The 27,075-nt window shown below is 46.3% G+C and overlaps 2 protein-coding genes across 3 annotated transcripts in view; one reads left to right on the forward strand and one right to left on the reverse strand.

Annotated features, from left to right (window-relative positions):
* LOC119969682 (rho GTPase-activating protein 39-like) overlaps window positions 1-8,715 on the reverse strand; it is a 246,893-nt gene extending 238,178 nt beyond the window's left edge. The window contains exon 1 of the mRNA XM_038803653.1: window positions 8,642-8,715. The gene's annotated coding sequence lies outside the window, so the exon portion shown is untranslated. The remainder of the gene's footprint in view (window positions 1-8,641) is intronic.
* Window positions 8,716-8,820: 105 nt separating this feature from the next.
* The window catches only part of hm13 (histocompatibility (minor) 13), a 72,668-nt gene continuing 54,413 nt past the window's right edge, over window positions 8,821-27,075 (forward strand). Inside the window, exons 1-5 of one of the 2 annotated variants that reach the window (XM_038803662.1) lie at window positions 8,821-9,106; window positions 16,675-16,773; window positions 16,977-17,059; window positions 21,613-21,701; window positions 25,576-25,661. In XM_038803662.1, coding sequence (XP_038659590.1) covers window positions 8,906-9,106; window positions 16,675-16,773; window positions 16,977-17,059; window positions 21,613-21,701; window positions 25,576-25,661 — 558 coding nt within the window. In that variant the 5' untranslated portion in view covers window positions 8,821-8,905. The remainder of the gene's footprint in view (window positions 9,107-16,674; window positions 16,774-16,976; window positions 17,060-21,612; window positions 21,702-25,575; window positions 25,662-27,075) is intronic. The other variant, XM_038803663.1, reaches the window with a different exon arrangement.

Below are 27,075 nucleotides of genomic sequence, written 5' to 3' on the forward strand. Positions count from 1 at the left end.
TTTTAAGTCTCTTAGAAATTCCTCTAGCGATTCTGTGGGGCGCTGGCGGCGAGTAGTAAAAACGTGGCGTGCGTAGACCTCATTGACGGGCCTCACGTACATTCTGTCGAGTAGGGCCAGGGCCACTGTATATGAGCCGGTACAATTTAACTGAGTAGATATACGATGGCTCACCCTTGCATGCAGTAGGCTGAGTTTCTGCTCCTCCGTCGTTTCTGTGGTGCTTGCTTCAGCCAGGTAGGCCTTAAAACATCAGAGCCAGTGTGAAAAGATTCCTTTCGCCTCTGCATCCTGTGGGTCGAGTTCCAGTCGATCAGGTTTGAGGGCTGATTCCATAGTCGTTTCTTACTGTTTCTTAAGACGATTAAATTGATGAGACCATCATTTCACGCGACACGTGGTTAGAAGTGAACAGTAGGTTTTAATCGTCTTAAAACAGAGCCTGCCTGTGACGAGATGAACTCCAGATGAACTGGCAGGCAGGCTCTCAGCATCAACCTTTATACTTCTTGTTAAGGGGTGGAGCCATGGGTGGAGCCATGGGCGGAGCCAAGGGTGGAGCCAAGTACAAGCTCCTCATCTCCCCCTATGGGTAGAGCCGCGCAACTACACGTGATCCAATACAATATACAGGCTCAACACATGTTGTATAATAGTGTGGATTATTAGTATTTATAATTCACCACAACCTGATTGACCAGGATTATGAAAATTGGTGCCTGATGTTGCATGCAGCGATTTTGCAGGCTGCATCAGGGGTGCATGGGTGCCAAGTGACTGGTGTCCTCATTGTATTGTCTTTTGTATTTTGACACTGTCAACTATTCTGGGTAGCAAGTGATTAGTGTGTCCTCATTGTATATCTTCTCTATTTTTATACTCAATAAACTAAAATATTTTCATCTGGGGTACAGGCCGTACCCTGGACATGCCTGGTCTAGTAGTTCCTATAAATTACCTCAGTAAGTGCCATACATTTCCCCCCCAGTGCCTCCGCCGCTGGTTTCCTGCTCTTCCCCCATTGACCTCCTGCTCTATCCCACTTTCTCCAATTGACCTGCTCTATCCCATTCTCCTTTGCTGCCCTCTTCCATGGAATCACTGATTGGCCAAAAGGGGCATTCTGATGGAATGGCCAACCAGGGCCATGAAAGGCTTGGTCCCAGGGCAGCAAACATCTGTCCAATTGAGAGGTAGTCCATTTTGTGGGAAAATATTTACCCCTGGCACTGGCGAGAAGGATTTCTTCGCACATGGGAGCATCCCAGTCCAGCCACTTAAGTTGGTAAGTGGGTGGTATTTTGATTCTCCAAGTGAAGCCAAAAGTTTTTTTTTAGTTTGCTGGCAGTGCATGGGGCAGAAGGTAAAGGGGAAGGGAGGCAAAGTAAGGTGATACCCTGATGCTGTGCAAAAAGATGCAATGCTGATGAGAATCTGTGAAATGGTTTGTCTAAAGAGGGAATTCCTGGAAAATCTCTGCTATTTTGAGCAAATTGATGGGACATTGGGGTGTTTAATGAAAAGCTGGGAAGTCTGCTTACCATACATTTAATCAACAGGACTGAACATTTGTATTCCAGAACGTTCCGCAACCCTAGTCAAGCTATTCCAATACAGCTACAACACTGGCGTCTACCCAGCAATTTAGAAAATTGCCCACGTATGTCCTGTGCACAAAAAGCAGGTCAAATCCAATCGGGCCAATTACCATTCAATCACTCTCGATCATCAGTAAAATTATGGAAAGGTTCATTAAATGTGCTATCAAATAGCGCTTGCTTAGCAATAACCTTCTCACTGATGCTCAATTTGGGTTCTGCCAGGGCCATTCAGTTCTTGACTTTATTACAGGCTTTGTTCAAACGTAGGCAAAGAGCTGAAGTCCAGACATGAGGTGAGAGTGACTGCCCTTGACATCAAGACCGCATTTGACCAGGTGTGGCATCAGGGAGCCCTACCAAAACTGGAGTCAATGGGAATTGGGGGAAAGTTCTTTGCTGGTTGGAGTCATACCTGACACAAAGGAAGATGATTGTGGTTGTTGGAGGTCAATCATCGCAGCTCCAGGAGATTACTGTAGGGGTTCCTCAGGGTAGTATCCTAGGCCCAAATATTTTCAGTTGCTTCATCAATGGTCTTCTTCTCATCACAAGATCAAAAATGGGGATGAACATTGATGATTGCACAATGATCAGCATCATTTACTACTCCTCAGATACTGGAGCAGTCCATGTTCATAAGCAGCAAGATCTGGACAATATCCAGTCTTGGACTGACAAGTGGCAAGAAACATTCACACCACACAGACAATAACCATCTTTAAACAAGAGAGAATCCATCGCCCCAAGCCATGCAATGGCTAAATTTCCCACTATCAAGACCCTGGGGGTTACCTTGTCCAGAAATGTAACTGGACTAGCCATATAAAAATTGTGGCTACAACTGGAAGTCAGAGGCTAGGAATCCTGCAGCGGGGCGGCACGGTGATGCAGTGGGTTATCCCTGCTGCTTCACGGTGCTGAGGTCCCAGGTTCGATCCCGGCTTCTGGGTCGCTGTCCGTGTGGAGTTTGCACATTCTCCCCGTGTTTGTGTAGGTTCCGCCCCCACAACCCAGGGATGTGCTGGCTAGGTGGATTGGTCACACTAAATTGCTCCTTAATTGGAAAAACTGAATTGAGTACACTAAATTTTTTTTAAAAAGGAATCCTGCAGCAAGTATCTCAACTCCTGACTCCCCAAAGCCTGCCCACAATCTAGGAGTGTGTTGGAATTCTCTCCATAGAGTTCAGCTCCAGCAACACTCAGGAAGCTTGACAGCATAAAGGACAAAGCAGCCCACTTGATTGGCACCCCATCCGCAACCGACACACAACAACAGCGTCTACCATCTACAAGATGCACTGCAGGAATTCACCAAGGCTCTTTAGAGTGCACTTCCAAGCCTGTGACCATGATCTCTACCAATTAGAAGGACAAGGGTAGCAGATACACGGAAACAGCACCAACTGGAAGTTCCCTGCTAAGCCACTCACCATTCTGACTTGGAAAATGCATCACCATTCTTTCACTGGGTCAAAATCCTGGAACTCTCTCCCTAACAGCACAGTGGGTGTAACTACACAAATGGACTGCAGCCGTTCAAGCAGGCAGCTCACCACCACCTTCTCAAGGGCAATTAGAGATGGGCAATAAATGCTGGCCAAGCCAGCAAAGCCCACATCTCTTGAATACATTTTTAAAAAGGGGGCAGCATGGTGGCACAGTGGTTAGCATTGCTGCCTACGGCGCTGAGGACCTGGGTTCGAATCCCGGCCCTGGGTCACTGTCCGTGTGGAGTTTGCACATTCTGGGCAGCATGGTAGCATGGTGGTTAGCATAAATGCTTCGCAGCTCCATGAATTCTATTGAGCGCCACATTTGCGACACGTAATTATTTGTATTTTAGTATGCCAAAGGATAAATTTAGATGAGAGGGGGCTTGAGTCCAGGAAGACGCACCTGGGGAAATAAATTAAGGGATGCGTTGGCTTTTGGCAACTGTACAATTGGGCAGGGGCTGATGACAAACCTGTAACCGTGGGGGTCTGCTGGCAAGGGAGTTGCGGGGAGTTGTTGCTAATCATCTATGAGATTGGCAGCCAGGGACAGTGCATGCCTGCAAATGCATACCGCATGTGCGCAAAATGTAAAAGGTCTGAAACATGGTTTAAAAACAGGGCCGCATGGTGGTGCAGTGGTTAGCACTGCTGCCTCACGGCGCAAAGGACCCAGGTCCGATCTCAGACCTGGGGATCCCGGCCCCGGGTCACTGTCTGTGTGGAGTTTGCACATTGTCCCCGTGTCCGCGTGGACCTCACCCTCACAACCCAAAAAGATGTGCGGGGTAGGTGGATTGGCCACGCTAAATTGCCCCTTAATGGGGGGGAAAAAAAGAATTGGATATTCTAAATTTAAAAAAATGTAAACATGGTGAAAACAGAGCGCTGGCACCATAACCCAGGACATGTGGGACAACCGTCTCAATTACGGCGGGGGAAGAGTGGGGTTGCAACACCATAAAATCCTGGGCAGTTGGTCACCCTTATTGAACGGAACATATATCTTGGAGTGGGTCCCAAGTTTGATCCTGGCTCTGGGTCACTGTCCGTGTGGAGTTTGCACATTCTCCCCGTGTTTGCGTGGGTTTCGCCCCCACAACCCAAAAGATGTGCAGGGTAGGTGGATTGGCCACGCTAAATGGCCCCGTAGTAATCCACGGGAGGCAGGAGTTCCGTCACCACACCAATATTTATTTACAGTAACGATATTACAGGAGCAGCTACAAACAGTGCTGCTAGCAGTCCAGTCAACTTAAGACTGGCTCACAAAGCCTACACAGGTGCTTATATGGGCCCCCTCAATGAGCTATCATTGAGGGAGCTCATACTCCAACTGGCCAACCAATAAAGCCAATTGGAGTTCATTACAGCCCCTTAATTGGAAAAATGAATTGGGTACACTAAATGTATTTTAAAAATGAAGTCATGCATGGGTCTCAAGGCAAAGAAAAGCTGAATATTTAAGCCAGCCTTGTTTCTGTCTTGTATATCTTATGTACAAATACAGGAGACGCACCTGAAGGTGGCGGATCAGGTTAGATTGAGGAAGGGATGGGTAGGCCAGGTGTTTCATTCGGGGGGTGGCGATCCTGATGGGGACGAAGGTGTCGCTTGAAGCGTCGAATGTGGTGGCAGACAGCGGTGGGAGGTATGTGATGGTAAGCGGCAAGCTGCAGGGGGAGCGAGTGGTGCTGGTCAATGTATACGCCCCGAATTGGGGAGATGCGGGTTTCATGCGGCGCATGTTGGGCCGGGTTCCAGATTTGGAGGCGGGGGGGCCTGATAATCGGGCGGGGGGGGGGGGGGGTGTTAACACGGTGCTGGATCCGGCACTGGATCGATCCAGATCCAGGACGGGTAGGAGGCCAGCGGCGGCTAAGATGTTGAGGGGGACCAGATGGGAGGGGTGGATCAATGGAGGTTTGCGATGCCGAGGGCCAGGGAATTTTCATACTTCTCCCATGTGCATAAGGCCTATTCCCGGATTGATTTTTTTCGTTATGAGTAGGGCGCTGATTGCTAGGGTGGAGGATGCTGAGTATTCGGCGATAGCCATTTCTGACCATGCCCCGCACTGAGTGGACCTCGAGCTGGGGGAGGAGAGAGACCAGCGCCCGTTTTGGCGCTTGGAGGTGGGGCTGCTGGCAGACGTGGAGGTGGGCGGGCGGGTTCGAGGATGTATCGAGAGGTACCTGGAGGCCAATGACAATGGGGAGGTCCGAGTGGGGACGGTCTGGGAGGCGCTGAAGGCGATAGTCAGGGGGGAGTTGATCTCTATTCGAGCCCACAGGGAGAGGAGAGAGCAGAGAGAGAGGGAGAGACTGGTGGGGGAGATGGTGAGGGTGGACAGGAGATACGCGGAGGCTCCGGAGGAGGGATTGCTGAGGGAGCGGCGTAGTCTCCAGGCTGAGTTCGACTTGTTGACTACCAGAAAGGCGGAAGCTCAGTGGAGGAAGGCACAGGGAGCGGTGTATGAATATGGGGAGAAAGCGAGCAGGATGCTGGCGCACCAGCTCCGTAAGCGGGATGCGGCCAGGGAGATTGGTGGAGTTAAGGATAGGGGAGGGAATGGGGTGTGGAGGGGGGTATACATTAATGGGGTCTTCAGGGACTTTTATGAGGAACTGTATCGGTCCGAACCCCCAGCGGAGGAGGGGGGATGGGGCGCTTTTTGGACCGGCTGAGATTCCCGAGGGTGGAGGAGGGACAGGTGGAGGGACTGGGGGCGCCGGTTGAGCTGGAGGAGCTGGTCAAAGGGATAGGGAGCATGCAGTTGGGGAAGGCGCCGGGGCCGGATGGGTTCCCGGTCAAATTCTATAAGATGTATGCAGACCTGTTGGGCCCCCTGTTGGTTTTTACCTTCAACGAGGCAAGGGAAGGGGGGGCTCTGCCTCCGACGATGTCTCGGGCGCTGATTTACTTGATCCTTAAGCGGGGCAAGGATCCCCTGCAGTGTGGGTCATACAGGCCGATCTCACTCTTAAATGTGGACGCAAGCTGTTGGCGAAGATTTTAGCCACGAGGATTAGAGGACTGTGTGCCGCAGTTTATCCATGAGGATCAAACGGAGTTCGTGAAAAGGAGGCAGCTGAATACTAACATACGGAGGCTCTTGAATGTTATAATGATGCTGGCGGTAGAAGGGGAGGCGGAGATAGTGATGGCGTTGGACGCGGAGAAAGCCTTTGATAGGGTTGAGTGGGGGTACTTATGGGAGGTGCTGGAATGGTTCGGGTTTGGGGAGGGGTATGTCAGGTGGGTGAGGCTGTTATATGAGGCCCCGATGGCGAGCTTGGCCACGAATAGGAGGAGGTCTGAGTATTTTCGGTTATACCGAGGGACGAGGCAGGGGTGTCCCTTGTCCCCTTTGCTTTTTGCGCTGGCAATTGCACCCCTGGCCATGGCGCTGAGTGAGTCGAGGAACTGGAGGGGGCTGGTACGGGGTGGGGAAGAACACCGAGTGTCGCTTTATGCGGATGACCTATTGTTGTATGTGGCGGACCCGGTGGGGGGAATGCTGGAGGTGATGAGGATTCTCAGGGAATTTGGGGAAGAGCGAGCTGTTCGTTGTACATCCGGGGGACCAGGAGTGGGGGATTGGTAGGCTCCCACTAAAAAGGGCGGAGAGGAGCTTCAGGTACTTGGGGGGTCCAGGTGGCCAGGAGCCGCGGGGCCTTGTATAAGCTTAACCTCACAAGGCTGGTGGAGCAAATGGAGGAGGAGTTTAAGAGATGGGACATGTTGCCGCTGTCTCTGGCGGGTAGGGTGCAATCAGTCAAGATGACGGTGCTCCCGAGATTTCTGTTCCTGTTCCAGTGCCTTCCCATCCTTATCCCGAAGGCCCTTTTCAGGCGGGTTAACAGGAGCATTACGGGGTTTGTGTGGGCGCGCGGGACCCCGAGGGTGAGAAGGGTGTTCCTGGAGCGGGGCAGGGATGGGGGGGGCTGGCGCTGCCCAACCTCTGTAGGTATTATTGGGCTGCCAACGCAGCGATGGTGCGTAAGTGGGTGATGGGCGGGGAAGGGGCAGCATGGAAGAGGATGGAGATGGTGTCCTGTGTGGGCACGAGCCTGGAGGCATTGGTAACGGCGCCGCTGCCGCTCCCTCCAATGAGGTATACCACGAGGCCGGTGGTGGCGGCTACCCTCAGAATTTGGGGGCAATGGAGACGGCACAGGGGGGAGCTGGGGCCCTCGATGGGGTCCCCGATACAGGGGAACCACCGGTTTGTCCCGGGGAGAATTGACGCCAGGTTCCTGAGTTGGCACAGGGCAGGTGTTAGGAGGTTGAGGGACCTGTTTGTAGACGGGAAGTTTGCGAGCCTGGGTGAGCTGTAAGGGAAGTTCGGGCTCCCCCTGGGGAACACCTTTAGGTACATGCAGGTAAGGGCGTTTGTCAGGCAGCAGGTGGCGGAGTTCCCTCTGTTGCCGTCGCGGGGGGGTCCAGGACAGGGTGCTCTCGGGGGTGTGGGTTGGAGAGGGGAGGATCTCGGCAACGTACCAAGTGATGCAGGAGGTAGACGAGGCCTCGGTGGAGGAGCTGAAGGGTAAATGGGAGGAGCTGGGTGAGGAGATTGAGGAGGGGACATGGGCGGACGCCCTAGGAAGGGTGAACTCCTCCTCTGCTTGTGCAAGGCTTGGCCTCATACAGTTTAAGGTGCTGCATAGGGCTCACATGACCGGGACAAGGATGAGCCGGTTCTTTGGGAGAGAAGACAGGTGTATTAGGTGCTCAGGGAGCCCAGCAAACCATGCCCATATGTTCTGGGCATGCCCAGCGCTAGGGGAGTTTTGGAAGGGCGTAGCAAGGACGGTGTCGAGGGTCGTAGGATCCAGGGTCAAACCGGGCTGGGGGCTCGCAATATTTGGGGTTGCAGAGGAGCCGGGAGTGCAGGAGGCGGAAGAGGCCGGCATTCTGGCTTTTGCGTCCCTAGTAGCCCGGCGGAGGATTCTTCTTCAGTGGAAGGATGCGAGGCCCACAAGCGTGGAGGCCTGGATCAACGATATGGCGGGGTTTATTAAATTGGCGAGGGTGAAATTTGTCCTAAGGGGTTCAGTGCAGGGGTTCTTTAGGAGGTGGCAACCATTCTTAGATTTCCTGGCAGAACGGTAGAAAAAGGCCAGTAGCAGCAGCAATCAAGGTGTGGGGGGGGGGGGGGGGGGAACGTCTCTTTGTTTTGGGCTGAAGGAACGTGTATATTTGTTCACTGAGCTAAATCACTGGCTTTTAAAGCAGACCAAACAGGCCAGCAGCATGGTTCGATTCCCGTACCAGCCTCCCCGGACAGGTGCCGGAATGTGGCGACTAGGGGCTTTTCCCAGTAACTTCATTGACGCCTACTCGTGACAATAAGCCATTTTCATTTCATTTCATTTCATTTCTTTGCTAATGACGGGTGTTAATTTATTTCTTCCTTTTTGTATATGGGGGGAGGGTTTGTTCTTTCTTTTCTTCGTATTTTTTGTTAATGATATTTTGTGAAAATTTGAATAAAAATTATTTTTTTTAAAAGTGCATGTTCCCTCAGTGATGGATAACTCACCCCTCCTCCATCCAGGCTCATGCCTCTCTTTGAGGCCCAGGCGGTTGCTAAGGCGATCTGGGGCGGTTGCTAAGGCTATCTGGGGCGGTTGCTAAGGCTATCTGGGGCGGTTGCTGAGACTATCTGGGGCGGTTGCTGAGACTATCTGGGGCGGTTGCTACGGCGATGACGCGATCTCCGGTCCGCCGATTGACGTCACGTCCGCTGCCGGCTGTTAAGGAAACGTGGCCTTTTCTTTTCAGGCTCTGCTCCGGCGAAGGGAACATGGCGGAGGTAGAGAGCCCGCTGCTCCCCGACAGCGCCGTCAACGTCACGCTTAACGACACCGAGGCGGCGTCGGCCGGCACCGCCAGGTTCGTGGCGACTCCCGAAGGGTCGGCCGTGGCCTACGGAAGCCTGGTGGTGATGGCCCTCCTGCCCATCTTCTTCGGGGCCCTGCGCTCTGTCACCTGTGCCAAATCTAAGGTAAACTGGGGTCTGGGGTGGCTAAGCCTGAGCCTGGGAGTCTCGGAACAGCCGGCTGGGCTTGCCCAGCGTAGCCAATCATAATCACTTCAATAGATGCCATCCGGCTCTGGGAGGATGGCAGGACCTGTTAACAAGACAGCCGAAAGAAAGGACACATACTCGCAAACATCTCTTGAGAAATAATCAACCCTGAAGTAAATGCAGATGGTAAAAGATTCCCCAACTCAGCAGAACTTCATAGATCATAGAACCCCTACGGTGCTGAAGGAGGCCATTCGGCCCATCCAGTCTGCACTGACCCTGCGAAAGACCACCTAAGGCTCTCTTTCCCCCCCCCCCCCCCCCCCCCCGTACCTAACCTTTTCGACACTTGGGGGGAAATTTATATTTGTGTCTATACATTTTCATTTGCACATCTTGGCGGTACAGCTGAACAAAGAATTGAAAGAACTTGCATTTCTATAGCATCTTTCACTAGCACCTTTCACAACTGCAGGATGGCCCAAGAGCTTTACAGCTAATAAAGTACTTTTAAAGTGTCCTGTTTATCGGTTTCTGTCGCTGTGCATACTATTCATATATTATCATATAATTGCCCACATGTTTGTTTATATATATATATATATATATATATATATATATATATATATATATATATTTGGAGGCATTGAAGAGGGTACAGGAGGGAGTGGCAAAAATGGTTGATTGGCAGAGGGACTTCAGTTATGTGAATAGATTGGAGAAGCTGGAGTTTCTTGAAGAAGAGATTGCCGGAAGACTTAATAAGATGCATTCAACAACATGAGGGGTCGGGACAGAGTAGATGGGGGAGAAATTGTTCCTGTTGGCTGAAGGGTCAAGAACCAGAGGACACTGATGTTTGGTAAAAGAGGCAATGTTGACATGAGGCAAATTAAATATTCACAAGTGATTATGATCTGTAATGCACTGCTTGAGGGTGTGGTGAAAAATTCAACTTAATTCAATTTAAGTTGTCAACAGAGAACTGGACAATTATCTGAAGAGAGGAAGTTGCAGGGCAATGGGTAAAAGACAGACAGGTGACTTTGATTCTGGGTGCTCCGGTTTCCCCATACAAGTCCCAAAAAATATGCTTGTTAGGTGATTTAGACATTCTGAATTCTCCCTCGGTGTACTCGAACAGCTGCCAGAGTGTGGCGACTCGGGGATTTTCACAATAACTTCATTGCGGTATTAATGTAAGCCTACATGTGACACTAATAAAGATTATTTTTATATTTTTAAAGAATTTAGTGTGCCCAATTCATTTTTTTGCAATTAAGGGGCAATTTAGCGTGGCCAATCCACCCAACCTGCACATCTTTGGGTTGTGGGGGTGAAACCCATGCAAACGCGGGGAGAATGTGCAAACCTCAAACGGACAGTGACCCAGAGCCGGGATCGAACCTGGGACCTCGGCGCCATGAGGCAGCAATGCTAACCACTGCGCCACCGTGCTGCCCTAAAGATTATTATTATTAGGTGCGCTGCTCTTGCCGGGAGCCAACACAGGCATGATGAGTCAAAGGGCCTCATTTTGTGCGATAGCCATTCAGCGATTCCATGTATATTTATATTTGAGAACATGGCAGAACAATACTTTTCACTGTACCTCGGTGCAATAAAGCAAATCAAATTAATAAGGAATGGAAGAACTTGTATGTCATATAGCACCTTTTTATGACTGCAGGATTGTTAAAAGCATGTTGCAGCCACTTCTAAAGTGTAACCACTGTTGTAACATAGGTGTCAATAAAACATGTTCCTGGATGCTATATGTGAGAGTTCTTCAAAACAGCTGGTGCAGAGTGATGGTTTGAATGGCCTCCTGTATTGTCCTGATTCTATCTCCTTCATCTGTCTTATCCATTCATATTTATGTAATTTTATTTTATTGTACTCTATCTCAGGAAATGTACATGCTTCTCATTTATGAAGAATCGTTTGTAAATATGTTTTAAAAATATGTATTATATATATAGTTCACTATATACTTCGTAAATAGGGTCAAAGGCATTAGTTGAGATGCTGACACATGTTAAGCAGAATTACACTGGTCTTAGAATTGCTGGTATATTTGGAGATTTTAAGGAACTACATTTGAAGAGGAGTTGTGATATGGCACCTATATCTATGAGCCCTTGTAATTGGTGTAGTGGTCGCTAAGATGTACAGTGAACTTTTAAGGCTGTTGTCCAAAATTTCTCTTGGTGAGAATGCATGTTGAGGTTTGGTCTCGGATTAAATTTATAGATACGTACAGCACTGAAGGAGAGAATTCAGGTCATGTGTCTGTGCCGATTCTTTATAAAGCTCCCCAATTAGTTCAACTCCCCGGCTCTTTCTCCATAGCTCTGTAAATTTCACCTTTTCAAATATATATCTAATTTTCTTTGGAATTTGCTCTTGAATCTGCTTTCACCAGTGTTTGAGGCAGTGCATTACAGATCCTAACTTCCTGCATAGAAACATGATCTTCCCTTTGTCAGTTACCTTTTTTGAACAGCCTGATGTTTGGCCATTTTTTTCAATACATTTAGAGTATCCAATTATTTTTTTCCCAATAGGGGGCAATTTAGCGTGGCCAATCCACCTAACCTGCACATCTTTGGGTTGTGGGGGTGAAACCCATGCAGACATGGGGAGAATGTGCAAACTCCAAACGGATAGTGACATGTTTGGCCATTTTTAATGTCCTTTTTAGCTCTATCCCTTCTGTTATTGAGCTAATTTGTGATGGGATACTCATCCAAGGGTGAAAGTTCATATCTGCTGTATTAATCTGTTAAAGTCTTTATGCGGTAGCTTAAAAATAGCAAATTAGTTGGAAGCTTAGAAACCCCCCAGAGACATTTGAAATGATCGTTTTAATTATTGCATTTGCATGGAAAAGTGGATATACAGGGACTGTTTAGCTCACTGGGCTAAATCGCTGGCTTTGAAAGCAGACCAAGGCAAGCCAGCAGCACGGTTCGATTCCCGTAACAGCCTCCCCGAACAGGCGCTGGAATGTGGCGACTAGGGGCTTTTCACAATAACTTCATTTGAAGCCTATTCGTGACAATAAGCGATTTTCATTTCATTACATTGTCAACATTAATTTTGTGTTCTGAATTAAAATTAAACTGCAACTATTGTGGTAACTTGGGATCCTCCACGGCTTTCTTTGCCCTGTGTGATATTTCTTCTTCGATTAAATTTGTTCCTAAATTGTGGCAGGAATACAGCGTTCTTCATTATTTAGAGCTGGTAAAGACTTTAAAAATAGTGATATTAATTCAGATTGCAAGACTTCAGGCTGTGTTGTTTTTTTAAATTTGTATCTGGAATATCAACATTGCTGACTATGCCAGCATTTGGTGCCCATCCCCAACTACCCTTGAGAAGGTGGTGGGGGCTGCTGTGTTGAACCATTGCAGTCCTTCATTGCTGTCCTTCCTTTCCAAGTACACCAGAGTATTGTTCGGAAGGAAGCTCCAGAATTTTGACTCCGCAACATTGGAGGAATGACAACATAGGGGCCTCACGGTAGCATGGTGGTTAGCATCAATGCTTCACAGCTCCAGGGTCCCAGGTTCGATTCCCGGCTGGGTCACTGTCTGTGTGGAGTCTGCACGTCCTCCCCGTGTGTGCGTGGGTTTCCTCCGGGTGCTCCGGTTTCCTCCCACAGTCCAAAGATGTGCGGGTTAGGTGGATTGGCCATGCTAAATTGCCCGTAGTGTAAGGTTAATGGGGGGATTGTTGGGTTATGGGTATACGGGTTACGTGGGTTTAAGTAGGGTGATCATTGTTCGGCACAACATTGAGGGCCGAAGGGCCTGTTCTGTGCTGTACTGTTCTATGTTCTATAGTCCCAAGTCAGGATGGTGTGCCATTTGACCTAAAATTTCAAAATTATCAAATTTGCTTAAAGATGGGTTTTTAAATTAGAGAAACAACTGACCTTTCAGAAATTTGTACAAATTTTGGTATCAGAAAGCATTCTGCCATTAATTGCATCACTTATAATGTGATGCAATTAATCTTTACACTTAAAATAAAACACCCTGCCTTATTTAATTATTCATTTTATTAGCTTTAAATAAATTGTATGGTTAAGGTACAGTATAATAAATATAAAACATTTGTATGATTTTCCATGTCTCTAAAAAAAATGTGAAAATGTGGGGGACACGAATGATTAAGTTATAAATTTGAATAAAATCATCTTCTGTTTTTCTTTGACCCGAGTACATTTGAATACCCAAGTATAATCCTCATAATAAAATTAATTTGGGTGGTGTGTGTGTACATGAATTTAGCATAAAATATGTATGAAATGTGAATACCCTTTAAAACCACTCTAGGCCTCCAAAAAAAAATAACTAGCCAGTAATCTTGTTCCCATGAGTCGGTTGCTCTTGTCCTGACTGGGAGCAGTCACCGGTTTGAATGGTGCTGTCTAAGGAGGTTTGCCAAGTTGTTGCAGTGCACCGTGTTGATAGTGCACACTGCTGCCACTGTGCACCAGTGGTGGAGGGAGTGAATGTTTAAGATGGAGGGCAGGATACCAATCCAGTGGTCTGCTTTGTCCTGGATAGTGTCAATATTCTTGAGTTTTGGAGCAGCACTTATTCACACAAGTACCCCCTCACACTCTTGATTTGTGCCTTATAGAGATTTGGGGAAGTGAGTTATTCTCCACAGAATTCCCAACCTTTGACATGGTCTTGTAGCCACAATATTTATATGGCTGGTCCAATTAAATCTCTGGCTGGTGTTAGCTCCAGGATGCTGCTAGTGGGAAAATTGAATGCTTTTTAATGTCAAAGAAAGGTGTTTAGACTCTTTACCTTGTTGAAGATGGTCATTGGCTGGTCTTGTGGTGTGAATGTTACTTGCTACTTTTCGAGCCTGCCTTATGGACATGACTGCCGTAGTATCCTAGGGGTATCCAATGGTGTTGTACAGTGCAATCAGCAGTGAGCATCCTCACTAATGATCTTTTATAATGAATGAAAGGTCATTGAAACAACTGAAGGTGGTGAGAGGTTGGGCACTTCCTGAGGGAGGCATCCATGTTGTGATGTCCTGGGGCTAAGGTGATTAGCTTGCAACAACCACAGGCATCTTCCTTTGTGCCGGTATAACTCCAATCAGTGGCCAGTTCTCCGTGGTGTTCAACATGGAAGAGCACTAATTCATCAGCTGAGAGAGAATGGTAGGTGGTAATGGATGGACAAGAGATTTTTTCCCCACATATTTCACGTGATGCCATGAGAATTAAGTTCCGTAGTCAATTTTCTGAACTATGGGCCAACGCCTCCCTACTGTATACACCTGGGCTGTTGTCTCTGGGTCTCCACTGTCAGGGGATATGATGTGCTCAGACATGGCAATGGAGGAGTTGGGTGTGTTGGCTGGAAGGTATAATTCTGAATGTAGACATTTGCATGACAGCCTGTTCTAGTCTTTGCACATACCCTCCCCCTTTGCCGCTAGGCGTGTCATTGTAATGTCCATTACGTAGGTTAATGCCAGGTGATCCATCCAAATATTCTTAGACCTTTTTTTTGTAGCTTTTGAAGCAACTGAATAACTTGTTGGACCAGACTTGCCCAACCTTTCCTGGGGGTAGGGGAGCATATTTGCATATGCTCTCGCTCTAGCAAATATGAACAAGTTTCCAAAAGACCAGGTTTGGCACAAAAAACTGAATTTGCTGAGCCGAAGTACAGAAACGTCATAAATTGTTAAGTTAAATTTTTTTTTTTAAATTTAGAGTACCCAATTATTTTTCCCCCAATTATTAAGAGGCAATTTAGCGTCGGCCAATCCACCTACCCTGCACATCTTTGGGTTGTAGTGGTGAAACCCACGCAGACATTGAGAAAGTTTAAAATTAGTGGATAGGTGTGAATATGTTGGTGTATGGGGGGGGGGGGAGAGAGATTATGTAGAATGGACCTGTATTCTCTGGACTTTCGAAGGGTGCCAGATGGTTGCAGTGAAATTAAACTGAGACTGTTTTCCTGGCTGAAGAGTCAACAACCAGGGAAGATAATATCAGGATAAGAGATCAGCCATTTGAGACTGAGGATAAATTTCTTCAACGTTGTTAAAGTTCTGTATTCTGGAGGACTGTGGTTATTCAGCTATTGAGTACATTTAACGCTAGGAGTCAAGAATTTTTGAGGGCAATAGACAATTAAATCAAGTACAGTGCAGGTATTGTCTTCCTGAAAGTTGATGTTTGCTTTTAGTTCACTGCAGTGCTGTTCCGCATGCTCCTGTTTGCGCCATGTAGACATGGCCTCTCCAGGAATTCCTAGATCCCCAGTTTGTGTTTGGTTTTGAGCTCCTCTTGACATGTTCTGTATCCATGCGTTTCTCTCCTCTCCCCGGTATGACTCACCACAGTAAACAATGACCAGGTGAAGCACCTCGTGTCTGTTTTTGAGTGCAATTATTTCATCCAAAACTGACATGGCAAGTTTCATCTGCAGTGATGCTATTGGGGAAATACAAATATATGTACAGGGAGATGAGGGGAAAGTAGTTGGAAGATTTGTCAGATTTTTAGCGAATCTGATAACTACATTCATTTTTAAAAAGACGGTTTTACTTTGCAGCATTGCTGAATAGCAGGGCAGAAAACAAATTCCTCAATCGGTATTGAGTCCGTGGTAAAAGATTTGTGTTGCTTCTAGTTAAACTGGGGAATTAGGCATTTCTGGAGATGCCATGTTTACATGGCAAAATCTGGATCATGTGGGACAACACTGCCGTGAACCAAAAGCAAACAACAGCTTTCAGCAAGTCAATACATGCACTGTACTCTGACTCCCAGCCTTAAATATACTCAACTGAGCAACCAAAGCCTTTGTTTGCTGTCTGTCGGGTGGCATGGTGGCACAGTGGCTAGCACTGCTGCCTCACAGCGCCAGGGACCCAGGTTTGATTCTGACCTTGGGTGACACTGGAGTTTGCACATTCTCCCCTTGTCTTTGTTTGTTTCCTCCACAGTCCAAAGATGTGCAAGTTATGCAGATTGACCATGCTAAAAATGCCCTAGTGTCCCAAAGGTTAGGTAGATTATGGAGATTAAGGTGGGGGCGTGGGCCTAGGTAGGGTGCTCTTTTGGAGGTTTGGTGCAGACTCGAGAGCCAAATGGCGGCCTCCTGCACTTGGGGAGTCGATGATTCTATGATCTGGTATGGTGTTCCAGCACTACTTGTGTAAAATCTTGGAATCCCAGTTATCTGGCGTTGGGTGGAATGGAATCTAACAGATATTTTTCTCTTTAATTATGATAGGTTTGAGATTATTTACTGCCTGGAAGTTAAATGCTTTCCTTGGATGGATGCTATTATTGCAATCCCTGTTAAAATAAAATTGAAAAATAAGTGGTGCTGAGGACAAAGTATTTGCCGTCACCTGCCTTTAGTTGCAACATCTATACAAATACATTGTCTGACCTGAACGTCTATTAAGTATTCAACCTGACCTTGGGTTAACTGTACTGTATTCGTTGATTCTTAACTACCTTTTGTTTTGTATTGTAGAATTCCTGTGATATGCCAGAGACCATTACAAGTCGAGATGCAGCCAGATTCCCCATCATCGCCAGCTGCACACTGTTTGGCCTTTATCTATTTTTCAAAGTGAGTTGGCCTTTGTTTGCTTAGCATGTTGTCCCTCAATTTTCAATCTCCCCTCTTTTTGCACCTCCGCCAAGTTGCTAACTCTTTGTATGATCTATTGAAGTGCAGAGCATTGATTTTCATCATTCTCTTCTGTAGCAACAGCATTGTACCAATAACTATGCACTGATTTCCAAACTGACTGCAGCATTTTCTGTTTTCAGATATTTTCTCAAGAGTATATCAACTTGCTGCTGTCCTTGTATTTTTTCGTACTGGGTATATTGGCTTTGTCTCACACTTTAAGGTATGTGGTCCTTTATCTTATTATTAGGGAGTCATTTAGAGGAAAAGCAAACCATTTGCTGTGTACGTTATGGCTTCTCCACAGGACAGTTACTTGGGAAGGACACAGCTGACTGGCATATCTGAGAGGAAAGTGTACTAATCCTGGGGAAATGGGGAGGAGGCAGGAAAGAGCTGGGTAAAGAACACCATGAACGTTCTTTAAGTTGTTCCACGAGAGTTGTCTTTTTTATTGTCTGATAGTGTGGTACCAAGTAGTTTTTTCTTTTAACCTAGTTGTTTAGAGAACGTGGCCCTTTGAGTTGCAGGACTGAAAGTATACCATCCCCGTAAGCTGGTCGAAGTTGACAAATGGCTGTCGATTTATTAATTTTAAATCCGAGATTGGTATATTTTCATTAACCAAAGGTATTTGTGATATCAGTGCTTGGCTAAATGACTGATCAGTCATGATTTCATAAGGCAGAACAGGTTCAAGGTGCAAAATGTTCCATTCTTATGTCCGTGACCACTTATTTCATGCAGTCAGTTCCGTCAGAAGATAGTGTTGGATAGCAAAACCACATGCTTTTAATAAAATTAGAGGTAAAAAGGAGAGCGGTACAAATGCGAGTTGAAGGATATTAAACATTTTGAGCTATAGTGATATCTGACTCCCGAACCTACCCCTGCTAAGCCAACAGGAAAAAGACTGAGAGATTGTCATTATGCCATGCTCTGGAACTTCTAGTAGTAAAGAAACTTCCCAACAACAAGTGCTTTTTACATTTTTTGGATTTTCTTTTCCTCTCCCTTGTCAGCTGACTAAAACTGGGGATGATTCCACGGACCATCCAGTACTTCATCAAAGTTGTTTCTTTAGGTCACAGAATCTCAGCAGATTATTTGCCTATATGAGGGCAGAATGGGGATTTGATGGAAATCACTACACCGCCTCACCTTGTCTTTGCCTGATGCACGCACTCGTGCACCTTTCGGGAGGAATCGCTGGACAGCAAACAAAAGGCTGCCTTTGCTTTCCCAAAGCCCAGTTAAGCCAGCTGTAGTGCCCGTACCACCACACCAGTCCCCAATCAGCTAACTCAGCACACAGTAGAGATTGTACTGGAAATATTCCTGGTATTTGTACTTCTTTACCGGTCTTTATCCACTAAACCTTTGTCTCACTTTTATGCATTATTTGATTTGCAGATTTTACAACAATGCAGTGTTGATGTAAACCTCTTTCCAAAAGGGAAGTTTGGGATTGGAGGGTTATTTTGGGATTGGAGGGTTATTTTGGGAGTGTAAGGATTGTTTATATTTGGGATCAGCATTTGATTCCCAAAGGATCCTATTTGAAATCTGAGTGATGCTGCGTTACCTTAAAACAAAACATTTCAAGGGCAGCACGGTTGCATAGTGGTTAGCACTGGTGTCTCACGGCTCCAAGGTTCTAGGTTCGATCCCGGCTCTGGGTCACTGTCCGTATGGAGTTCTCCCCGTGTTTGAGTGGGTTTCACCCCCACAACCCAAAGATGTGCAGGCTAGGTGGATTGGCCACGCTAAATTGCTCCATTATTGGAAAAATGAATTGGTTACTCTAAATTTAAAAAAAAAAACATTTCAGTTTGAGCGATGCATTTGTTGTTCATAGAAGATTAAACTATGGAAAATTAGTGCTTGATATATATAGTATAAATAGGTTGTTACTGTACTATACTGGATAATTACTTTAGATAAATCTGCTAGAATGGTACTTGCACAAATGAACTGATGAATGAAATGACATCTGTGATTATAAGCCCTGAATAGACGCCGGAATGTGGCGACGAGGGGCTTTTCACAGTAACTTCATTTAAAGCCTACTTGTGACAATGAGTGATTTTCTTTTCATTTCATGTGAAGCACAATGCAACTGCTTACTAAAGTCAGTATAGTCCCAGATGACCATAGGCTGCTTTCCGCTTTGAGGGGGAGAACTGACTGGTGGTGATTTAACCTGAGGATCACCACACCACAGGCGAGGGGCAAGGTTGGGAAGGCGGGGCCTTCAAGAATAACCTCGGCCAGTCTGGAAATTGAACCCAGAAGTTGGCCTCGATCTGCATCAAGAACCAGCTGTTCAGCCAAATGGCTGAAAGATGTACATCTCGGTTAAGATAATGGAGTGATCTGTTTTTTCAGCCCCATGAGATGGCTGCAAACCACTTTTAGAAGTATGACATCTGAATCCCCCAGTAGGTTACACTTCCGAAGACACTACTATTCTTAATGATATTTCATTACATTGTGTTACATTTTCTACACTTTATACAAGCACAACATTTTTTTGTTACCATTAAACCTCTGTGGCACAGATAATGCCAGCATACTATAAATATAAATTATAGTCATCACAATTTCTTGGACTAGTTTCTAGTTTTGATCACTTGCGAGTATGGCGAAAGGTGTCAGCAGCTCTCTACCTCTGCAATGCTCTGTCTCTGGCAAGAGCCTGAAAAGGCCATGTTTCTTTAACAGACGCCAGTGGGCGTGAGGTTGCTCAGTGGACCAGAGGTGGTGTCATCACCACAGTAACAGGCCAAATATCTTTGAAAAAAAATATTTTTATTAAGGTTTTGCAGAATTTTTCATCATAAAACAGTAGCAACAATAATAACAAAACAAACTAGAGTGAACATTAACATAGTGCAAAAAGAGAATATACAATAACAATTAAATAGACATTACCCCACACGACCCAGTCTTCCCACACCACCCAGTCTTCCCACACCACCCAGTCTTCCCACACCACCCAGTCTTCCCACACCACCCAGTCTTCCCACACCACCCAGTCTTCCCACACCACCCAGTCTTCCCACACCACCCAGTCTTCCCACACCACCCAGTCTTCCCACACCACCCAGTCTTCCCACACCACCCAGTCTTCCCACACCACCCTAATGAAGCACTCAATCCAGGTTTGATTTCACGCAAAGTAGGGATATGGCAATTTAAAACTGACTTTATCACTATCACAATATTAAAATATCTTTACCATCACGCAAGAAAATAGCTTACAGTTTGCTAATCAATACACTGATATAATAACCCTTAATTGGTATCTTTACTTCCACTCAAATAACAAAACCATCTCTGGTCATAATCCACTTTTTAAAACTATTTTTTAAAGTTTAGAGTATCCAATTTTTTTTTGCCCAATTAAGGGGCAATTTAGCGTGGCCAATCCACCTAACCACATCTTTGGGTTGTGGGGTGAAACTAACACAGACATGGGGAGAATATGCAAACTCCACACAGACGGTGACCCAGGGCCAGGATCGAACTCTGGTCCAGAGAACGTAGGCAGCAGTGCTAACCACTGTGCCTCCATGCCACCCTCACTTTTAAATATAGCTAGTAGACTAAGGAACACTTGCTGTAAAGATAAAAGCAAATTACTGCGGATGCAGGAATCTGAAACGAAAGGGAAAATGCTGGAAAGTCTCAGCAAGTCTGGCAGCATCTGTAGGGAGAGAAAAGAGCTAACGTTTCGAGTCCGATGACTCTTTGTCACAGCTTTGACAACGAGTCATCGGACTCGAAGCGTTAGCTCTTTTCTCTCCCTACAGATGCTGCCAGACTTGCTGTAAAGAGATGTCTTGGATACTCCGCTTTTAGAAAGGGCGCTCTTCAGAGCAGGCATTTTCAAAGTCGGGGTCGCGGCCTGCGCGTGGGTCGCGGAGTCATCCGACGTGGGGCTCCCAATTATGCAAATTTCCGCGCAACAGCCGCTGCAGCCGGCTTTTAACAATGCCGGCTGTGAGTGGCCTTCAAAATGACGGCCGCAGCCATATCAAAAAAGTGCAGATGCACTGCGCGTGCGTATCCACCCATAGGTGCGCGTGTGCAGAACCACTGTGTTTCTGCACATGCGCAGCAATGAGTGGGCACGCATGCGCAGTGCGCCTGTATTTTTTTTTACATGGTCGGGCCCGTCATTTTGAAGGCTGCTCGCAGGCGGCATTGTTAAAAGCCAGCTGTTGCGCCTGAATTTGCGCAATCGGAGACAACAGACGTTTATAAATAAATAAATAAATTTAATTTAATTTAATGTTCCTGCCTGAAGGGAGGCAGAGAGCAGGTCACGCCCCCCCTCCAAAGTCGACGTCACCTGCTTTGGGCGCGATTACGATTTCTCCATTTTGTCAGCAGCAAACAAGGTAAGAGAAAATGGTGGGTCGTGAAGGTTGGCCGGTTGGTAAAATGGGTCCCCAGTTTAAAAAGTTTGAAAGTTTGTGTAGCAGACATGAGTATTGTGCTCGAGGTGGCTGGCTAGTTCCTTGGCCATTCTTGTGCTCCAAATAATATCTGTCTGTAGCCAGCATGGATTGTTTTTGGAAATATGCTTACTGATTGCAAACAAGCAGAACACGGGCGCACAAGAGACTAACAACTGGAAAGGAATTAGTGATATAACGGATGTTGGTTTTTGAAGATATGATGATGAGGCTTTTTAATGTTAAATATATAAATAGAACTCTTGACTGAATCTTGGGATATATTGGGTTAATTATACTCCTCTCGTTTCAGTCCAGCTATGAATAAAATTATTCCTGCCAATCTACCAAACAAACAGTATCAGCTGCTCTTTACTCAGGGAACAGGGGAAACAAAGGAAGGTAAGTAGAATGCTGTTTAACTTTTTATATCACAGTAACACTTTAACAAAATATATTCCCTTTTAGATGAAAGGTTAAACGTGGACAAGTCTCTGATGTGGGATTAAAAGTACCACTGCGTCCTACTAGTATGGATCTATTTAGCTTTGGGTGATCAAATTGACTTGTGCAGGGCATTAAGGATTGAAGACTCAATCACCTCAAATTCCCCACTTTTTTTTTGCTGAGAATTGATTGTGTTTTGCTCAAACCCCCCCCCTAAATAACTTTAGATTATGGGCCATTGTTACACCAAGCTATTTGAGAGAGTACTTTGCACTTAAAGTACTCCACTTGTTTCCTGCTTTTGAGATGCTGTTTTGGTTTAGGTGAACGTCTAAATTTGGTCTGGAGCATTCAGTTTAGGCCTGTCATGCCCAACCTTGTAGGGATGGGTGGGGGGCATATTTGCTCATTTGCACACTCGAGTACATTTCGGAAGGACAAAATTTGGCACAAAAATTTTTTTTAAAAGGAAAGAAACAATTGCTGAGCAAAAGTACAAGAATGTCATAAATTAAATTTGAAAAAGAGTAAGTAATAAAAATAACCAGTGTGTGTGAGTGGGTGAATGTATGCGCTGGTGTATGATAGAAAAACCTCAGTGTAAGGCAGACTCGCACTCACCCCCAAAAATCTTTCTGCTCATTCACTCTCTCACACTCACGATTTCCCGACTTTAGCCAGGCACCCAGGCCGCTTCCGCACTGCCCGACATCCCTCCGCACTGCCCGACATCCCTCCGCACTGCCCGACATCCCTCCGCACTGCCCGACATCCCTCCGCACTGCCCGACATCCCTCCGCACTGCCCGACATCCCTCCGCACTGCCCGACATCCCTCCGCACTGCCCGACATCCCTCCGCACTGCCCGACATCCCTCCGCACTGCCCGACATCCCTCCGCACTGCCCGACATCCCTCCGCACTGCCCGACATCCCTCCGCACTGCCCGACATCCCTCCGCACTGCCCGACATCCCTCCGCACTGCCCGACATCCCTCCGCACTGCCCGACATCCCTCCGCACTGCCCGACATCCCTCCGCACTGCCCGACATCCCTCCGCACTGCCCGACATCCCTCCGCACTGCCCGACATCCCTCCGCACATTCATCCATTGGTTCTAGGTAAATTCCACTCGGAAAATTTCACTATAGGTAAAAATCACTACGGCATATTCCACTAAGGTAAATTCCACTACAGTACCTTAAAAAAATAATAATAAATAATTTGGGATAGATAAAGAATATGAATACAAACGACTAATTAGTTAAGAAGGGTGTAACAAGTAGTTTAGTTTTTTATAGACCATTTACTAACGACTAATTAGTTAAGAAGTGTGTCCACCATTTACTGTAGTGGAATTTACCGTAGTGGAATATACCGCAGTGAAATCTACCTATAGTGAAATTTTCCGAGTGGAATTTACCGGTCACCGTTTCATTCCCTCATTTGCCGCTGATAGGCTCCCTAGTCCACATATCAGAAGCAAACATGGGAGAGACCTGGCCCTTGATTAGAGGAGAAACTCTTGAAACACACCTGATTGGCTGGGATTTTGAAACTTGTGTTGGGTGCCGCATAGAGGTTTTTCGTGGGCTGTTTCTGGCCCTCGGGGCTCTACTTTGGAAAGCCTGGTTTAGTACAATTGGTGGAGTGTAGTTTAGTATTCTGCTTATCTTGGGTGTTATCTGACTGATGTCCAGACATGGTGTTGATTTTACCTTCACTCCTTGTGTAATTGATTGACAAAGAAAAGTAGGGGACGTGGATGAGGGTCAAAAGGACTGGCTTCGGGGTTTAATTTGTTTCTTTATCTCCTCTTTCACCAAGAGTGCTGAGGTATCAAAGGACAGCACAATAGCACAGTGGTTGGCACCGTTATTTCATAGCTCCAGGGTCCCAGGTTCGATTCCCGGCTTGGGTCACTGTCAGTGCGGAGTCTGCACGTTCTCCCCGTGGCTGTGTGGGTTTCCTCCGGGTGCTCCGGATTCCTCCCACAGTCGAAATATGTGCAGGTTAGGTGGATTGGCCATCCTCAATTGCCCTTGGTGTCCAAAAAGATTAGGCGGGGTTACTGGGTTATGATAACATGGTGGAGGTGTTGGATGCTCTTTCCAAGGGCCGGTGCAGACCCGATGGGCCGAATGACCTCCTTCTGCCCTGTAAATTCAATGATTCTATGACTGTATACTCAACTCACCACTCATCCAAGATAGCCAGTGGTGGCAGGATAGTCAACCAGAGAGGCTTTTATAAATTAAAACTACTCCTGTTCCCACACCTGCATATTGTTTGCGATGGGGGTAGGATTGTGACACTGGTAAAGCTGCATCCATGCCATCCCGAGAACGGAGTTTCTCCTTGAGGCGCTGTATGTTTTTTGTGACAATATAGTTCCATAATGGTGCTAAGTTGGAGGTTCCAGATTATTGCTTTGCTGATGAAGGAATGTTGATGCAAACCTAAATCAGACTGGTGTTGACTTGCAGGAGGAGGTATTTTCACTATATTGTCACTCTTGCCTTTCTTATTGAGTCACTGCAGTGCATCCTACAGATTAGACATATTGCAACAGCAATGGGGATGGCTACGGAATCAAGTTGTAGGAAAAAACAAAATCATGTAAATCGCTCTGTGCAGGATGCTGACCAGATGGTCAGGCAAGTGCTTTGTGGGAAACGTTCACCCAATTTGCTATTAGCTACCAATGCGCTAGTAAGGAGAGCTTTGCAGAGTAACCAGAACTAAATTGATGTTGTCTTCTGAACTGATGCCTTAGCTTTGAGAGACATTACAAGTGAACACAATGTAGGAATAAAATTCCACATAGGCTGGAAAATCCTTTCTTCCGAAACATGCTAAGGTTTCTGCTCTTAATTACAACAACAAATCAAGTTAATTTCATGACTTTCGACGCGATTTAAACTCTATACCTCGAGAATTTGTAGGCTGCTGCACTCGCCAGATTTACTGGCTAGCAGTCACCATGCAAGAATCGCTGACCTCTTACCCTTCCATCTCAACCCAGGGACACTGGGAACCTATTATGGAAATGATCTAATCCAAGTGCAGTTCAGGAATCAAACCTGGGAAGCCATCAAATACTTTATTTGAAATTTGTAATGTTAAATATAGCAATTCAGAATTCAGCTTTTAGGATATCCTTCTGATGTTTCTACATTTATACATATGGAATCCCTACAGTGCAGAAGGAAGCAATTCAGCCCATCGCGTCAGCACCAAACCACCCCCCCCCCCCCCCCCCCCCCCCCCCAACGCGCGCGCACACACGCAACCCAAAAGACTTGCCATGTAGGTGGATTGGTCACACTAAATTGCCCCTTAATTGGAAAAAAAAATGGGCGCTCTAAATTTATATAAAAATAAAATATATGTATTTATATCTGATCAATGTAAACCAATTTGGGATGACCGAAATGCTGCTTTTTAATTGTGTAACTGGCTCCCATTGGATACAACAGTTGAGTGATTGAGCTCAGGAAGCTGTTTTGTGAATGATTTTGAGAGAATGAGACATCAGTTACATTTGAACAAGTATTTAAAGGTTGCTGAGTGAAAGTCAAAATAAGCCTTGAATTTGAGGCCTTGACTGCCAATGATGCATTGAAAGCAAGAAACCCTTTGTTGATGTATTACTGAAATTGGGTTGTTTTTAAAAAAAAAACATCAAAATCGTTTCAAGAATGGATTAGAGACTTTCTGATCCCTTGCTACAATAATATGATTTTTTATGTTTTGTATGTAGACCTAGACCACTTCTTGAACAGCAATTAAAGAAATTAATCAGGATGTAATTGTTTTATTTTCCTAGAAATAGTCAACTATGAGTTTGACACAAAAGATCTTGTGTGCCTGGTTTTTAGCAGTGTGGTTGGAGTCTGGTATTTGCTGAAAAAGGTAAGGATGACCAGACACTTCTGCATGTATTTCTCAAGTTAACCCTTGTGTACAGAAGGTTTACTCGACTCATTCATGGAATGCGAGGCTAATCTTATGAAAAATGGTTGAATTGGTTGGGCCTATGCCATTGGAGTTTAGAAGAATGAGAAATATCTTATTGAAACATGTAAGAACCTGAGGTGTTGGTAGGGTAGGTACCATGATATTTCCACTTGTGGGAGAGACTGGAACTGGAGAGACAATTTAAGAATAAGAGGGCTCCCTTTTAAGAAAGAGATTAGGAGAATTTTCTTTTCCTCTTGCGGGTGTTAGATGAAGTTAGTATGTGAAGTTCTCTTTTGCAGAAAGCAGAAGAGGCTGGGTCAGTGAGACTTTATTCAAGGATGCAAGGATGAGTTAGACAGATTTTTGATTGACAAGGGAGTCCAGGATAGATGGAATTAAGACCACAACCATGTCAGCTATGATCTTTCTGAATGGCGGAGTGGGCTGAATGGCCTAGTCTTGCTCCATGTCCTATGTTCCACAGCACTGCCCTGATAGTCCAGGTGAGTACATACTCTGCTTTTTGTAATACATAATACATAAAAGATAGGAGCTGGAGGAGGCCTTTTGACCCTTTGCGCATGCTCTGCCATTCATCACGATCATGGCTGATCATTCAACTCCATAGTCCCTCTATATCTCCGACCCCTCTATATCTCCGACCCACAAAGCAGCATGGACGGAATCATAGCGCTCCTGAAAGAGTTTGGAGCCTTCTCGGGCTACAAACTCAACATGAGCAAAAGTGAGATCTTCCCAGTACACCCGCAAGGGGGGGGGGGCAGCACTAAAGGGGCTGCCGTTCAAACAAGCCCGAAATAAATTCCGCTACCTGGGGATCCAAATAGCCCATGACTGGAAAGGGATCCACAAATGGAACCTCACCAGCCTGACGGAGGAAGTTAAAAAGGACCTGCAAAGATGGAACACACTCCCGCTCTCCCTCGCGGGGAGAGTCCAGACGATCAAAATGAACGTACTGCCCAGGTTCCTTTTCCTGTTTAGATCCATTCCGATCTACATCCCCAAGGCCTTTTCAAAGCGCTGGACAAACATATCATGGCGTTCGTATGGGGGGGTAAAAATGCTAGGATCCCAAAGAAGGTCATACAAAAAACAAAATCCAGGGGGGGGCTAGCCCTCCCGAATCTACAATTCTACCACTGGGCGGCAACAGCCGAGCGAGTAAGGGGATGGATCCAGGAGCCAGAAGCCGAGTGGGTGCGTGCGGAGGAGGCCTCCTGTATGGGAACCTCCCTCCGGGCCCTCGCCACGGCAGCACTCCCATCCCCACCCAAAAAACACTCCACCAGCCCAGTGGTGACAGCCACCCTCCAATCCTGGAACCAACTGCGGCAGCAATTTG

This window comes from Scyliorhinus canicula, chromosome 7 (genome assembly GCF_902713615.1).
Source record: "Scyliorhinus canicula chromosome 7, sScyCan1.1, whole genome shotgun sequence".
NCBI lineage: Eukaryota > Metazoa > Chordata > Chondrichthyes > Carcharhiniformes > Scyliorhinidae > Scyliorhinus > Scyliorhinus canicula.